Raw genomic sequence first — 16,924 nt, 5'->3', positions numbered from 1 at the left:
TTTTCTTACCTCCTTGAGCTTCCCACTAGTGAAGGTTGGAGACAGCAATGTCCGTATTCTCTTCCATTGTTCATCCTCAGCCACAGAAACAGCATTTTTCATAATTCCCATTGGACCAAAAACCTAGAATTGAAAGCAAAACACATTTTACCCTACCTAAGTGTTGGAAGTCTCAACAGTTGTGGAAAATGTGTTAATAATTTGGGAACAATGTATTCAACAAATCTTTAGTGACTATCTACGTAGTACCAGGCCCTATGCTACATGCACAATAAACATTTATCCTGAATGTCTAGGTTCCTGTGAATGTGGAAGAGACATTCAGCCACTTGATGTGGTTTCCAGCCTTCATATTCCAATCTCCTTTTAAACACAAATGACCCATGTAGTAAGGAAAGGGTTCTTCCAGGGGGATAGAAGGGAATAACATCTAGTTCATCTTCCTGGGCTATGCAGAGAAGGGATTGGTGACAGCCAGCCAGACAGCCTTGGCAGACTGCATTTTGCCTCAGGTTACTTTGGTCTTTGCATATATTTACAGCCTGACCAATTGGAAAAAGGAATGTGTAGACATGGTGGGGGCTTTTTAAGTAGTACTAACTATGCAAAAGATTATGAATCTACCTGATATTCTGAAAAAAAAATTATGCAATGATATGGTAAACACTTCCCCCTACATTTTCCCCCGGAATAGAAGGGGAAAGAAGACAACTCTACTTCTCAGCTTGGGACAGGCGTATGAAGCAAACCTGTTTGAAAATCTCAATCTTTCAAATTTATATTTTATTTAAAAACAGATTGCTGCAACACTCATCCATGATAAAATTCACAAAATAGGAAGACAAAAAAAATTTCCTCAACTTGATAAAGAGCATCTACAAAAAGACCTACAGCTAATATCACTTTAATGATGAAATACTAAAGTGACATCTTCAAGACAGGAGACTCATCACCAGAGTGGAGACTCCAGCCTTTGTTGTCTCACAATTAGATAGCCCACAGTAAATGAAAATAGGTCTAAGAAGTGTCAGCAATACAACAGAGCACACTTGAAAATAACTCACAAAAAGAGGAGAATAGATACATTTTTGTTTGCATCATCCCTTCCTCTAGGCCTGCACTGCTCAGCATCAAGAGGCATTTCCCCAACCTGAGACATTTTCCCTTGCTGGAAAAAGAAAAAATGACTAAAAAAAACACGATCAGTTACCTGTTTCTCCAGCCTTTCAGAACATTGCACAAATGACCTGCTTTGCTTTCACCCTTCCCAGAGACAGGCAGAGCCAAGACATCTAGAGACAACTAGGAACAAAGAAGAAGGGCAGGGACTACCAGTGTCAACCACGAAGCAGGAGTGACTATGGTTCTCTGTACCCTGCTCTGCAGAAAAACCCAGAAACTTTGCTATGACGAAACCAAGTGCCAGCATAGTCACTGGAAAACCTCTGAAAATTTTCGTGCTGATCACTCCCTAGGGTTCTACATTCAGTTCAGTTCAGTCACTCAGTCGTGTCCGACTCTTTGCAACCCCATGAAGCGCAGCACGCCAGGTCTCCCTGTCCATTACCAACTCCCGGAGTTTACCCAAACTCATGTCCATCGAGTCAGTGATGTGCAGACTCCAATTTCCTGCATCCTGTTTTCCCCCTCAACCCCAAGAGAGCTGCTCCAGCCAGTGATGCCCTGAGACCCAAAATCCACATCGGTTGCCAGCCCCGATCTTTTTGGCTGGGCATGTGTAGAACCCCATCCCAGACCCCTGCAGCTGCTCAAGTGTCTATACTACATCAGTGGAAAGCAGTAGGTGTAATGTGCTTTTGTAGCTACACACACACCTATCTGTCTTTATCTGTATCTATCTGTCATCTGTTTATATCATCCGGCCTGCTATCGACACAGAAAAGCATGGATTTACACTGATAATACATGCAGTGACTCCACAGACTAGTTTCTCAGTCTCTGAACCTGTGACTTCTTCTCCAACAGTAAGAATGCTGGCTTCCATCATCCTTTTTATATTGTTACTTAATCAATCCTCCTTTATGGACCCAATCCACAATGCATCCCTTTCTACTCACAATGCCCCATCACCCTATAGGCCAACCCTACAAGTAGGTATTTTGGGTTCCCTTACCAGTGAAAGTGAAAGGGGCTTCCCTGATAGCTCAATTGGTAAAGAATCTGCCTGCAGTGGAGTAGTTCAGTTCAGTTCAGCCGCTCAGTCATGTCCGACTCTTTGCGACCCCATGAATCGCAGCACACCAGGCCTCCCTGTCCATCACCAACTCCCGGAGTTCACTCAGACTCACGTCCATCGAGTCGGTGATGCCATCCAGCCATCTCATCCTCGGTCGTCCCCTTCTCCTCCTGCCCCCAATCCCTCCCAGCATCAGAGTCTTTTCCAATGAGTCAACTCTTCCCATGAGGTGGCCAAAGTACTGGAGCTTCCAGCTTTAGCATCATTCCTTCCAAAGAAATCCCAGGGCTGATCTCCTTCAGAATGGACTGGTTGGATCTCCTTGCAGTCCAAGGGACTCTCAAGAGTCTTCTCCAACACCACAGTTCAAAAGCATCAATTCTTCGGCGCTCAGCCTTCTTCACAGTCCAACTCTCACATCCATACATGACTACTTGAAAAACCACAGCCTTGACTAGACGGACCTTAGTTGGCAAAGTATGTCTCTGCTCTTCGATATGCTATCTAGGTTGGTTATAACTTTTCTTCCAAGGAGTAAGCGTCTTTTAATTTCATGGCTGCAGTCACCATCTGCAGTGATTTTGGAGCCCCCAAAAATGAAGTCTGACACTGTTTCCACTGTTTCCCCATCTATTTGCCATGAAGTGATGGGACTGGATGCCATGATCTTCATTTTCTGAATGCTGAGCTTTAAGCCAACTTTTTCATTCTCCTCTTTCACTTTCATCAAGAGGCTTTTTAGTTCCCCTTCACTTTCTGCCATAAGGGTGGTGTCATCTGCATATCTGAGGTTATTGATATTTCTCCTGGCACTCTTGATTCCAATTTGTGTTTCTTCCCGTCCAGTGTTTTTCATGATGTACTCTGCATATAAGTTAAATAAGCATGGTGACAATATACAGCCTTGACATACTCCTTTTCCTATTTGGAACCAATCTGTTGTTCCATGTCGAGTTCTAACTGTTGCTTCCTGACTTGCATATAGATTTCTCAAGTGGCAGGTTAGGTGGTCTGGTATTCCCATCTCTTGAAGAAAATTCCACAGTTTATTGTGATCCACACAGTCAAAGGCTTTGGCATAGTCAATAAAGAAGAAATAGATGTTTTTCTGGAACTCTCTTGCTTTTTCCATGATCCAGCAGATGTTGGCAATTTGATCTCTGGTTCCTCTGCCTTTTCTAAAACCAGCTTGAACATCATAAGTTCATGGTTCACATATTGCTGAAGCCTGGCTTGGAGAATTTTGAGCATTACTTTACTAGCATGTGAGATGAGTGCAATTGTACAGTAGTTTGAGCATTCTTTGGCATTGCCTTTCTTTGGGACTGGAATGAAAACTGACATTTTCCAGTCCTGTGGCCACTGCTGAGTTTTCCAAATTTGCTGGCACACTGAGTGCAGCACTTTCACATATCATCTTTCAGGATTTGAAATAGCTCAACTGGAATTCCATCATCTCCACTAGCTTTGTTCATAGTGATGCTTTCTAAGGTCCACTTGACTTCACATTCCAGGATGTCTGGCTCTAGATGAGTGATCACACCATCGTGATTATCTGGGTCATGAAGATCTTTTTTGTACAGTTCTTCTGTGTATTCTTGCCACCTCTTCTTAATATCTTCTGCTTCTGTTAGGTCCAGACCATTTCTGTCCTTTATCGAGCCCATCTTTGCATGAAATGTTCCCTTGGTATCTCTAATTTTCTTGAAGAGATCTCTAGTCTTTCCCATTCTGTTCTTTTCCTCTATTTCTTTGCACTGATGGCTGAGGAAGGCTTTCTTATCTCTTCTTGCTATTCTTTGGAACTCTGCATTCAGATGCTTATATCTTCCCTTTTCTCATTTGCTTTTTGCTTCTCTTCTTTTCACAGCTATTTGTAAGGCCTCCCCAGACTGCCATTTTGCTTTTTTGCATTTCTTTTCCATGGGGATGGTCTTGATCCCTGTCTCCTGTACAATGTCATGAACAGTTCCATAGTTCATCAGGCACTCTATCTATCAGATCTAGGCCCTTAAATCTATTTCTCACTTCCACTGTATAATCATAAGGGATTTGATTTAGGTCATGCCTGAATGGCCTAGCGGTTTTCCCTACTTTCTTCAATTTAAGTCTGAATTTGGTAATAAGGAGTTCATGATCTGAGCCACAGTCAGCTCCTGGTCTTGTTTTTGTTGACTGTACAGAGCTTCTCCATCTTTGGCTGCAAAGAATATAATCAATCTGATTTTGGTGTTGACCATCTGGTGATGTCCATGTGTAGAGTCTTCTCTTGGGTTGTTGGAAGAGGGTGTTTGCTATGACCAGTGTATTCTCTTGGCAAAACTCTATTAGTCTTTGCCCTGCTTCATTCTGCATTCCAAGGCCAAATTTGCCTGTTACTCCAGGTGTTTCCTGACTTCCTACTTTTGCATTCCAGTCCCCTATAATGAAAAGGACATCTTTTTTGGGTGTTAGTTCTAAAAGGTCTTGTAGGTCCTCATAGAACCGTTCAACTTCAGCTTCTTCAGCTTCTTCAGCATTACTGGTTGAGGCATAGACTTGGATTACCGTGATATTGAATGGTTTGCTTTGGAGATGAACAGAGATCATTCTGTCGTTTTTGAGATTGCATCCAAATACTGCAATGGAGTACACACCAGAGCAATTCCTGTGTCAGGAAGATCCCCTGGAAAAGGAAAAGTCTACCCACTCCAGGATTCTTGGCTTCCCTTGTGGCTCAGCTGGTAAAGAATCCGCCTGCAATGTGGGAGACCTGGGTTTGATCCACGGGTTGGGAAGATACCCTGGAGAAGGGAAAGGCTACCCACTCCAGTATTCTGGCCTGGAGAATTCTATGGACTGTATAGTCCATGGAGTCGCAGAGAGTCGGACACGACCGAGCAACTTTCACTTTCAATTTACCAGCGCCCAGCTGCCATCCCTGTGGACACCCTCCCCTCCCTACTCAGTCTCTGACTTGGAGCCACTGCCTTCCTTCTCTGGCCCCACCCTGATGTGTGAGGCTGCCCACCTTCTGTGGCCCACCTGCAGGTTTAGGACTGGACTGTCCAGGAAGAGATGGCAGGCAAAGGAAGGAGAGGGGAAGGAAGGGGCAAAAAAGAGAAAAGAAGAGCCATGGCAAGCTTCTGATACCAACTGAAACGGACCAGTGTGTGTAGCCTTTCTCCCCAGTCAACTGAACAATCAGCCACCTTTTATTCCATGTTCATGGTTTTAAGGGAGTTTCATGAATCCTACCCTACTGCCTCCAACCCCACTAGAGCTGCCCAGCTAGTGCCACCGTTGATGCTATAAGACCCAGGATTGACACCAGCAGTCAATCTTTCCGGGTGCACATGTGCAAAACATTATCACAGGGCCCCGCAGATGGGCAGATGCCTAAAGCCAGTCCTTACTACTGTCATTCGACTGCACTGACACACCTGCCCACAGCTAACCTCTGCAGCCACACACTTGCACACTGCCAGGCTCAAGCCTGAGCACAGCAATGAAGACCCACCACAGCTAAAAATAAATAAATAAATATTAAATAAATAAATTATTTTAAATGGATAGCCTTTCCATAATTGGTGCTAGGGCAATTCAGAAACTTAAAAGCCAAATTAAAAAAAAAAAACTTAACCTCAAATGTTACAAAGAAACTAACACAAAATGGGTTATAGACTTAAATGTAAAACATAAAATGATTTAATGTTTAGGGACAAAATAGAAGAAAATCTTCAAGGCCTAGGGCTAGGTCAAGATATTTTGGACTTGACAACAAAGGCAAAATCCACAAAATGGAAAATTGATAAATCACTCATCAAAATTTAAAGAGCAGTGTTTGCTATGCTAAAGACCCTGATAAGAGGAAAAATCAAGCTACATGCTACAACTATATAAGAATAGTAAGAAGGAGACTTGTAGGGATGGAATAGTTCTGTACATTGATCGTAGTGGTAGCTACATAAATCTACATCTAGGACACATTTCACAGAACAAAACATACACAATGAGTGAGCATGAAACTGAAGAAATCACAATATGCTCTGTGCATAGTATGAATGTCAGTTTTCTGCTTTTAAATTGTAGTCTAGTTAATCAATATATTGCCATTGGAGGAATCAGGACGAAAGGTACATGACATCCAGCTTCTCTGTATTTTTCTCCTTTAACAACATCCTGTGAATTTATAATATATTTCAAAATGCATATCTAATAAACAAAATTAAATTTTAAAAATGGATGCCTACCCTCCGGTTTGTGAAGACAGAATAACATTCTTTCACTAGTACTGTTTTGATCACATCTGGATCTGTGATAACCAACAGAGGCTGTTTACCTTCAAATACCCTGTGTAGGGAAAACAGAGCTGATTAAACTTAATAAACCATTTTCTGCAGCTGGAGCCATACCTGAAAGTCTAGATGTTTATCTTAACATTATATAATCCATCCTTCTAAAGTTATCATTAAAAATACCATGAAAACACTGCTAATTATAGGTGGTTAAGTATATGGGTATTTCCTGTATCATTTTCCATAATTTTTATAGGTTTAATATATTTCATTATCAAGAAGGAAGTTAGGTTAGTAAATAATTGAAGGAAGTAAATTATCTGAAAATTAAAATATAATTAAGGGGAGTCCATCTACTCAGTCATTTTTGAAGATATACCCAAAGCATGAAAATGCATATAATATTAGATGAAAACTGTAGATACATCTATCATAAATATATAACAATATATCTGCAAATGGAAGAAGATTTGGAATGGTCCACAACTGACAGTGGGATATGAAAAATTTTTTTGTCCTATTTTCTAAAATTTGCTTTCTAGTTAATATTTTTAAGCAAATATTTTAAATAGTGAGATATCCTTGGTAGCATCAAGTTGAGGATAATTTGAACAAAAGGAAAAAGAGAATGAAAAAGATCAGAGAAGTATGTATAACTCATCTTTTAAACATTTTCTTTTCATTACATGGGTCCCATGGGCCTTGTGCTCCATGTCAGTAACATCCATCACCAGCAGGGCAGGCCCACGTTTGACCCACCTATCACACAAAACTGACTCCTCAGATGTGACATGTCACTGTTTGACCTCATCTCCTGACTGTCAGGATGTCCATTCATGGGAATCAGCCACTGGAATGAGGTTTACTCTGAGTTATTTACAGTCTTCTGACATTTTGGTTTCACTATCAATCACTTGCAATGGCTAGAACAAATTGGAAGATTTTCCACATGTTCCCTATTCCTCTAATTTCACAGGAGAATCTCAAATGGTTTCATGATTACATATAAAAATAGCAGAGAAACACTGCACTTACTTCTGCCCATTTCCAAAAGCTGTTCTAAAATTCAGAGGGTGTAAGTGGGTGTCAAGAGCATTTAGTGCTGAAGCAGTGACAGGAGAGACTGGGGAGGCGCTTAATCTGCTCTTCCACCTGACTGACCATATTACCTGGACTATTCCCTTCTTCCCACCACGGTTTTGCAACAACAGTTGGGTGGAGAAGAGACAGTGGTTTGCTTTATATTCATGATGTCACTCCAGCCTTAATAATTTCTCTAACTAACAGTTACAATCAGATTTTTGAACCACCTCAGATCATATCAATTCAGGGTACTGATGAGTGGGGTCAAAGTCTGTATTTATAACAAGCTCTCCCAGGTGCTCCTCATACATCATCCATGCATGAGAACCATTTTCTAAAAGAGAACTGGGATCCACCATGAAAAAGGGACTCCAGTCAGAGCTCACAGGTACTAAATGTTGGCAGGGCAGCTGGAGCTGGGCCAGTAGTGTCCCAGCACTATGTATTCTTTCCCCTCAACCAGGCTCGCATTTGGGGCGATGGCAACTCACAGGTTCCCATGGTTTCTGAGGGCCTCATGAGAGAAGATGAAGAGGTCTGGACAGGTAGAGCCTCTGCCACTTGCTGTTGGCAAAGAAGCACCACAAGACACTTCTCCCTCTGCTCTCACCAAACCTCCAACAGCTCCTAAAGCCCACCTGACACACTCTGGGTTAGATATATATACCCTACATCTCCTCAAAATCAGAGAAAAACAGTAGATAAAACAATCATTGAATACAATTCTATTGGAAAATCTTACCTGAAAATTAAACAAACTCCATACATGTAGAGAAAGTAAAAAGCTGAGCAGAAATGATTTCCCATTATGTTAACCTATAACCCTCATCTCTTTTTCCAAAAGGACATATTAAATCCAGAATTTAAATAAAGGATATTGGGTTTAAATTAAAAGAGAATCATGTGGAAAGAGTCATAAGATACATTTATGAGCACATATTAGAATGTTCTGAGATAACGCATTTTATGCAACTAAAGGTAACCTAAGGAGAGAAAAACGGAAAAGGGGAGGAACAGTGAGATCCTGGACAGAAAGTGATGCTAGGAGTCGCTGGGCCTTGAAGTCTGGAGAAAAATGACGACCTGTGATCCTCCAGGCCTGATTCAGGCTGTGGACCCGGATACCTGCGGCCTCTAGGATCTCTGGTAGGACAAGCCTGCAAGCTTTACAGCAAATGACTTCATTCCAAGAAGCTCTGGACTGAGAGTGCCCTCCACACCACCAGGGGAAGGCAGGATTATTATAACAAGTGTGTCTGATGGGAGTTTTCAGAATACTCACCCCCACATTTTCCCATACTTTTTAAAACATTCTTCATCAAATTCACAAACACCCTATAAGGAAAAACAATATTACATTATTAACATCCTGTATTGAACTCTATCTCTAATTCACAAAACTACTATTTTTCACTGGCAGTTGGAGGGAAGTTCTTATTCACAAATGTCTTAAGGGAAAGGAGGGAAAATAGAGGAGATATTTGAAACTGACAATTTAAAATCACTCTTGAATATTCTTTGAGTATTATAGATACTAAACACTTACCCCCGGTCAGTGAATACTAATTATTCCTTGTCTTCCTGAAGGCTTTTCCTCGTGCATGTGTTGTCTAAAATCCCTTAATCTCTAATCCCCCATGGACATGACAAAACTGAAGCTGAGGGAAGTAACAGATTCCCACACACACTTTCATCTCCTAGTTTAGCAGTCTTTTCATTTATCTCATGAGCTCTTTCTAGAATTCTAGCAGAATAAGCAAATTAAAGCACCAGTGGCATCTTTTAATATCGCAAATTTAAAGAAGTCTAAGGGGTGTGTGTTCAACAAGAAAGTGAGTGACTGAATGAATGACAAAGTGGACATGCCTTCTAGTTTTCCAGCTCAACACAGAAAAAAATGAGGAGGTGCCACAACTATACAAGGAACACTGTATTTTAAACACCTGGCTTGATAGTAATAACCAATTTTAAAAGCATATACCTCCCTTGCTAAGACTAGCAAGGGGGACACTCTCCATTCCCCTTCTGATGTTTATGTCAGAAGGTTCCTCTGTCCCTTTTTATACTTTAAATAAATCTCTGCTACACAAAAGCTCCTGAGTGATCAAGCTTGGTCCCTGGTCCCAAAGCTAAATCTTCTTTGGAGATCACAAATCCACATTGTTCATCTTGGGGCTTGCCCAGGATCTTCAGGACAGGGTAAGAACACTCAAGAGCTCTAGCCTCTCTGCTTTCTCGATATACATGTTTTCTGCTTTACTTTACTAACTCTATGGTTTGCTTTTGGGAATGAATGACATGCCCTGCACAAAGCAAGTGATGAGCCCTGCTCTGCAGTTTCACAGTGCCTCATAATGACTGAAGGCAGAAAGGGGAGCCTTGTCGTGGGTTTATACCACCTGTCAATGCCAAGAGACATCCAGTGTCCCTGTGAGGGGAGTGGCCAAAGGACGGCTAAGCGTGTGGACAAAAGTTTCCTTTCTCAGTCACTTTTTCCTGGTCACTTTGACCATCTCGTAATTGCGTGGGGAATCAGAACTACTAACCTAATCTGTTGGGTCATAGACTTTCAATGGACTTGTGATTCATGCCATTACTATGTACTTTCACTTAGACCCCAAGCTTGGTAGTCATGGAAGTGCTTGGTCTTGCTAGAAGCCAAAAGCTACAAGAGCATATTTGAGAGCAAGACAGAACTTTAACTCCAGGACTGTCTCTCAGGCTAAAGGTCACTCTCTTGGCTGCCTGCTTCAGGGAGCAGCGATCTGAAAGTGAGACTTCTGTCATGGCTGTGCCTCTGATCTGTGTGGGGAGAAGCACTGCTGCTGACCATGAGACTGAGGACACAGACTGGGAACTGCAGGATCTGGTCAGGCTGGAAATGCAAAGGGCTTCTTCCTTTGGTAGCGCTAGCTCTTAGTGGACCAGAAGAGGCTCTCGGGTGGCTTCTGTCTCAACTCCTTAGATATTCTTTCTGTGGAATCTGTGGAAATGAACTGGAAGGATTGGTCCTAGTAGCTTGAGGACAAAAATCACTTTTTCCTTGCTGGCCGACCCTTTTGCTATCACATACACTGGTGTGGTGACACTCGGAAGGGACACCATGGTTGTTGTTTATCCCTTTATGACTCACCGTTTCTACTGCAGTCAGGACTGTACTCAGGAATGTGCATAGGCACAGGGAAGACGGATGCTTCCCCTAGTAGTCCTAGCTCGGGAAACATTTTGGGAAACTACTCTGACAAATCAAACAAAGGTTGCGGTGGTATAGAACCAGAAATCAATTTGGGATACCATCAGATCTACCCCTGGTGCATCTCCACCCCATCTCAGTGGTAGAACTGGAAGGGGTGAATCAGGTGCCTGCATTAGTAAGGGACAGACTAAGTCCAACCAGGGAAGGAAAACTTCAGTAGAAAGTCTGTCTACACCCCCATCTAGAGCAGGGAGGGGTGCCTTAGGTGGAAAGAAGCCATGGCTGTGGATGCTGCTTTTCTCTCTCTTACAGATGGGAACTAACAGTTCTAGAACCACTCCTTTAAATTGTATTAAAACAACAACAACTGGGACAAGTTTGATCCCCAGAGTTTAAAAAGACATGCCTGATCTTCTGTGATACCAAATGGCCATGGTATCCTTTGGAAGACAGGGAACACTGGCCTGTTGAAGGGCCTCTTAATTACAATATTGTTTACAATTAGATCAGTTCTGTAGAAAACAAAGAAATGGGTGGAAGTGCCATATATGTTGCTCTTTATCTCTCTGTGAGACATGCCAGACTTGTGCCCTAAGGGTACAGACTTGGGTGTGAAACCTTCAGCTCCCTCCTGTTCTCTTACTTTGCCCCTATATCTGGGGCTGCCAACTGAACAGGCTGAGAATCAGGGCACCCTTCCAGGAGGGCTTGCCTCAGTCTCGGTAGACTATTTAGAGGATATGTCTTGGGACAGATGCTGACTCCTGACTTGAGAGCTCGAGTTTTGGGGGAAGCCATTACTTTTGGAGATGAATGGCTTGGAGGCAAGGTGAAAGAGGGATCACAAAATAGCCCTCCTCTCTACTGGGATCCAAGCAGTTCCCATAACAGAGCCACTTTGCCAGATGTATTCTTGAAGGACTCAAGAGAGCATATGCTAAGACTTTAAACTACGCTAAATTAACTTACATAGAAGAGGGAGAGAAGGAAGCTCCTGGTGAACACCTAATAAAGATTACAGGAGGCTCTCCACATGTTTACTGACATTGATCCTGAAATTTACACAGGGAGAAATGATCTTAAAAGATAGATTTCTCACTCAGTCGGCTACAGATATCTGCCATAAGTTATGAAAACTGGCATTTGGACCAAATCAGTCTTTAGAATAACTGTTACAGCTGGCTCAGACAGTATATTATGGTAAAGAATATGAGAAAGAAAATAAGAGGGAAAAAAGAACCATGCAAAAGACTGAAGCCCCAATAATGGCTGTTAGACCTGCTCTGAAACAGCCTGAGAAAAATGCCCAGAGGGACCCAGGTGAAAAGGGTTATTACTGCGGAAAGGAGGGGCATCTCAAGGGGGATGACTCTCAGGCATCTATGCCACCCCCGGCTCCATGTCTAGTCTGCAAAGGACCACACTGGAGAAAAGACTGCCCTCTAAGGTGTAGGCCTCAGGGGTCGGACTCTCAGGACAATCAGGACCAAAGGTGCCCGGAGGTCACCACACAAACTCCCATCCTAATTACATTTGAGGAACCCTGGGTATTAATAACTGTGGGGGGCCAACCAGTCGATTTTATTTTGGACCCTGGGGCAGCTTTCTCTTTGCTCACTGAAGCCCCTGGTCCGCTTCTGTCAGAACGAGCCAAACGCTATTATTTCAGTCATCCTTTAAGCTGCAACTGGGACTCTGAGCTGTTTTTCTCATGAGTTTCTAATCATGTCAGAGTCTCCTTCACACCTTCTGGGGAGGGATATACTGAACAAAGTCCAGGCTTCTGTTTTCATGAATATGGAACCCGTTCTTTCAACTGAAAAAAATGTAAATCCTAAAGTGTGGACTGATGGAAAAACTGTGGGTCAAGCACAAAATGTTGTTCCTGTCCTTATCAAGCTCAGTGACCCTCACCTATTTTCATATCAAAAGGAATATCCATTAAAACTCGAGGTTAAGAAAGGGTTACAGCCTATCATTGAAAATTTAAAGGAACAAGGCTATTAATTCCCTGCAATAGTCCATGCAACACTGCTATTTTGGATGTGAAAAGGGTCAAGTGATAAGTGGAGACTTGTTCTAGATATACAAATAATAAGTGTCTAATTCTTATACTTTATTGTCTGAAATTCCTAAACAAGCTGTATAATTTTCAGTGACTAATTTGAAGGATGATGCTTTCTAATATTAAACCTATACTAAATCATTCTCTACCTATGATTTTAAGACAATTGAGAGGATTCTTGGGCATTACAGGCTATTGCCACATTTGGATTCTGGGTTATGGAGGACCAGCTTTTAATGAGAGCTCAAACTGCCCCCCAAAAAAGGGACTCTCTCTGTGACAGACTGTTTTTGCACACAGATATTGTCATAGATCCTAAAGCCTTAGAATTAACTAACTATGTGACTCAGCTTTTAACAGACATTACGAGAACTCTGGGAGGTGACCCCTGACCCAGCTTCCATATTGGTCTAATTGCTGGGTCTGTGGAGCACTCCCCCTCCTAATCAATTGAAGGCTTCCCATGGTGGGTTTCTCCGCTTCAAGGAAAGGACTTTCTTCAACTCTGCAAACACCTTCATGAACAACAATCATATTGATGCCTCTTCTTGATCTGATGACATCTAACAATCCTAAGATGGACTGGTGTAACTATGGACATAATGTAACTTTTGATTATGTTTTAACTTGGTTTAATGACCATTTTGCCTTATATCTATAACGATGTAACTGGATTTGTTTCTAACTGGCTGAAACCTCTTAAGTTACAAATGGTTGTTCAAGCTCCTATGAATGCCACAGGCTCCTCAAACTATTACTTGGGGCCCCTGGATCAGACACCCTCAACAAGAGGGTTAGGAAAATATGTTGCCTTAACAATTTAGGGACTATGCCCCTCAACAGCAGGAAGTAGTTATGGGATGAAAACAATGCCCCTTTCCCTTGGCAACATAATTCTCCTAAAAGAAAAGGGGAGAATGAGAGAGTCAATTCCTAGGCAGGCTGATAAAAAGTTCGGATTCCCCAAGGAGAAGAAAGGGGTCTGGGGCTCTCAAGGAGAAAAGGACAAATATTTTTTTCTATATTACTTTGTCTTAGTCAATATAACAATGTATCTTGCTCGAGGACATGTTTCTCCTTAGCAAGAACCTTCTGACTAATCTTGTTATCTTGAAACTTGTAAATTGTGGGAGTGGGTCTGGTAGGACCTTTACAAACTTGAGACATTCTTTTGATTTATTGTAATAACCGATTTAAAAAGTATATAGCTCCCTTGCTAAGACTAGTGAGGGGGGCACTCTCCATCACCCTTCTGATGTCTGTCTCAGAAGCTTTCTCTGTCCCTTTTTATACTTTAATAAAACTCTGCTACACACACATACACACAGGAAAAAAAAAACCTGGCCTGAGCTTTTACTTCTATAACTTAAAAAAAAATCCTGTCCCTAAGTTTCTATCATGATATTTAATGCTTTAACAAGTAAATGAAGGTCTCAGATGTGAGTTGGCGTGCATCTACTAAGGAGTTCACCTGGGAAAGGTGGAGAGGAAATTACTGCTTCTTCAGATGGAAAAATGTTCAGGAAATTCTGAGGCAGTAATGAGACAGTGAAGAGCTCTGTTGGGAGAATCAGGATCTGAGAAACAAGCCTCATGTCTGCAGGACAGGAAATCTGAGCCAGAGAGCAGCCTGCACACAGGGCTCTGCCCCTGCACATCTGAACACAGCTCACAACCTTCAGTTCAGGGGCCAGGCCCTGGGGAGGCATCAGAGAGGAATGAACATCAGAATTCACAGTCCATCTGCCACCTGGTACATTCCTTTCAGTTAAATTAAACTTCTAATAATTTTGTCAAATCATATCCTTTCTAGTGATTTTTGTATATGTGATTCTGCCTTATTTTTTTTTTTTTAAAACCTCCACAACTTATTTAGTGGTTAAATATCTAAAGTAAATAGACAATCTTGCCTCAGTTACACTCATTCCCTGCTCAAACTCACCCGTGCGGTACCTGTTTTGAAGGCACAGAAGAAAATCAGAAAGCTTTTGTTACATTTTTCATATCCCCAAAGATGTCATGTGTAGCAAGAGGTAGAGCAGAAAATGGAGAAAAAAAAAAAACAAAACTGCAGGCATTAGCAGTTCTTGAGAGAACCCAAGTATGTGCAAATTACCTGATACATTAGAACTGAAGCATCCAAGCAATTTAGGAGAAAGGAGAAAAAAAGGGTACCCAGAGATTATCCTACCAACAGGATACATCTGACTGTACTGTATGCTGCTTAAGAGCCATGACCAGGCATCCCTTCATGTTTTTCTCCTGACAATTATTAGGACTGCGACTTTCTGGGAATCTGCACCTGGCTGAGACAAGATGCTCTTCACAAAGCTTACAAGATGGAACTTCAAGTTCTGTGCTGACTCATCCAGAGAGTTCAGCTGTCTGAGGAGGCAAACCTGAGGCTCCTGACAGCTGATAATAGAGGCCTCAGGTAAAGAGGGCATGTGTGGGTGGGGCCTACGATGCCATTTCTGGGAAGTAAGAAAACTTTCAACTGCCTCCTGAGGAGGAGAATTTTTACTATGCAACTCAGCTGGGATTTTCAACCATAAGAAGCAAAAAAGGGACATCAAACAACACACACCTTTCGGTAGGACAGAACATTTCCAAAATAAGGCAGAGGTCTTGGCCCAGAAACTCCCAGCTTCTTAAACAGTCCATGTGAATAAGTTCCATATCTATAAAGTGAAAGAGAAAATCCAGGTTAGGGATTGTGGAATAAGTGTGGAGCTGGCCAGTCACAGACTTGGACCTGGAACTGTCAGCCTAGAGAGGTAACATGTAGGTGATAAATAATAACAGCAATTCCAAAAGCAATAATTACTTTCATTCCTCATCTTTCCCTCTTGCACAGTGAGACAATATCACTTTCACCATCAAGTGAAATCTTGAAGGTCCCAATCCTAGAGTGGATGCTTGATAAATATTTAAATTTGAGAGCTCCTAAGAGGTTTAGGCTATAATTCCTCCAAAAAATTCATTCATATGTATTCAGCAAGTTAACTCTTCCATGATTTAGAGATTCTCATTCTAGATACAACGGGGAAACTTTTTTTCTGTATCAAACATGAGATTTTGGTTAACTGCATCTGCCCAATGACAGAGTTACGAGAGTCTACCTTGGCCTTGTTCTCATCCTTGTCCTTTCCTCTATATTGTTTTGTTGTTGAGTCACTTGGTCATGTCCGATTCTTTGTGATCCTATGGACTGCAACATGCCAGGCTTCCCTGTCCTTCACTATCTCCTGGAGTTTGCTCAAACTCATGGTCATTGAGTCAGTGATATATATCCAACCATCTTATCCTCTGTCTCCCTCTTCTCCTCCTGCCCTCAATCATTCCTAGCATCAGAGTCTTTTCCAATGAGTAAGCTCCTCCCATCAAGTGGCCAATGCATCAGAGCTCCCTCCATGCTGCTGCTGCTGCTAAGTCACTTCAGTCGTGTCCAACTCTGTGCAGCCCCATAGACAGCAGCCCACCAGGCTCCCCTGTCCCTGGGATTCTCCAGGCAAGAACACTGGAGTAGGTTCTCCCTCCATGATCTGACCTCATTTTACAATCTGATTCTTCTTAACTCTGTCTTCACAAGCAGGCCTTAAAACAAGCACAGTGTTCTTGTCTGTATTATGAAATCTGTGTTCAAGGCTTCCACTGCCATCATAGAAATTGAGTACCTTTCAGCTACACCCATGACTCTGTCACCAGGCAATTTGGTTGACTTGAACTACAAAAAAGGGTGATTGACCCTTTTGTTCCCTGAAACTGTATAAATGAATCAATGACTAAAGGATCCATCTCCAGACCATTCCCCACCTCATGGCATCTGGTCCTCCAACCATCTGCTAAGCCCAGGGCCTGAAATACACTCATCTTTCTGAAGATTCTCAATCATAAAGCAGCTAGACTACTTCCACTGCACTTCAACTATCTTAAAAACCAATCAGGCCTGGTGCTCCCTATGGCGGCCTGCCTGCAGGTTATCCTTCATGTATTATGTGTGCAAGCTCACAGTTCTGAGTTGTGGATCTTTCCAAGCCTGCTCACTCTGGTGTTCCTGAGAGATGACAGAGTGCAGGAAAAGAGAGGCTGAAGGAAGAGACTGC

At 42.2% G+C, this 16,924-nt stretch overlaps 2 protein-coding genes across 3 annotated transcripts in view; one reads left to right on the top strand and one right to left on the bottom strand.

The window, feature by feature from the left end:
• ZNF3 (zinc finger protein 3) overlaps positions 1 to 16,924 on the top strand; it is a 527,297-nt gene that overhangs the window by 373,172 nt on the left and 137,201 nt on the right. The gene's annotated exons all lie outside the window — the stretch shown is intronic.
• LOC138076616 (cytochrome P450 3A24) overlaps positions 1 to 16,924 on the bottom strand; it is a 43,795-nt gene that overhangs the window by 24,318 nt on the left and 2,553 nt on the right. For both annotated transcript variants that reach the window (XR_011144682.1, XM_068968866.1), the window contains exons 2-5: positions 15,406 to 15,499; positions 8,840 to 8,892; positions 6,430 to 6,529; positions 10 to 123 (exon numbers count right to left, since the gene is read on the bottom strand). Coding sequence is in view for 1 of the 2 variants with exons in the window: in XM_068968866.1 (XP_068824967.1) it covers positions 10 to 123; positions 6,430 to 6,529; positions 8,840 to 8,892; positions 15,406 to 15,499 (361 nt within the window). In the remaining variant the exon portion in view is untranslated. The remainder of the gene's footprint in view (positions 1 to 9; positions 124 to 6,429; positions 6,530 to 8,839; positions 8,893 to 15,405; positions 15,500 to 16,924) is intronic.

Source organism: Capricornis sumatraensis, chromosome 3 (assembly GCF_032405125.1).
Source record: "Capricornis sumatraensis isolate serow.1 chromosome 3, serow.2, whole genome shotgun sequence".
In the NCBI taxonomy this organism is placed as follows: Eukaryota; Metazoa; Chordata; class Mammalia; order Artiodactyla; family Bovidae; genus Capricornis; species Capricornis sumatraensis.
The sequence above is the reverse complement of the archived record's forward strand: the minus strand, read 5'-3'. Positions and strand labels throughout refer to the sequence as shown.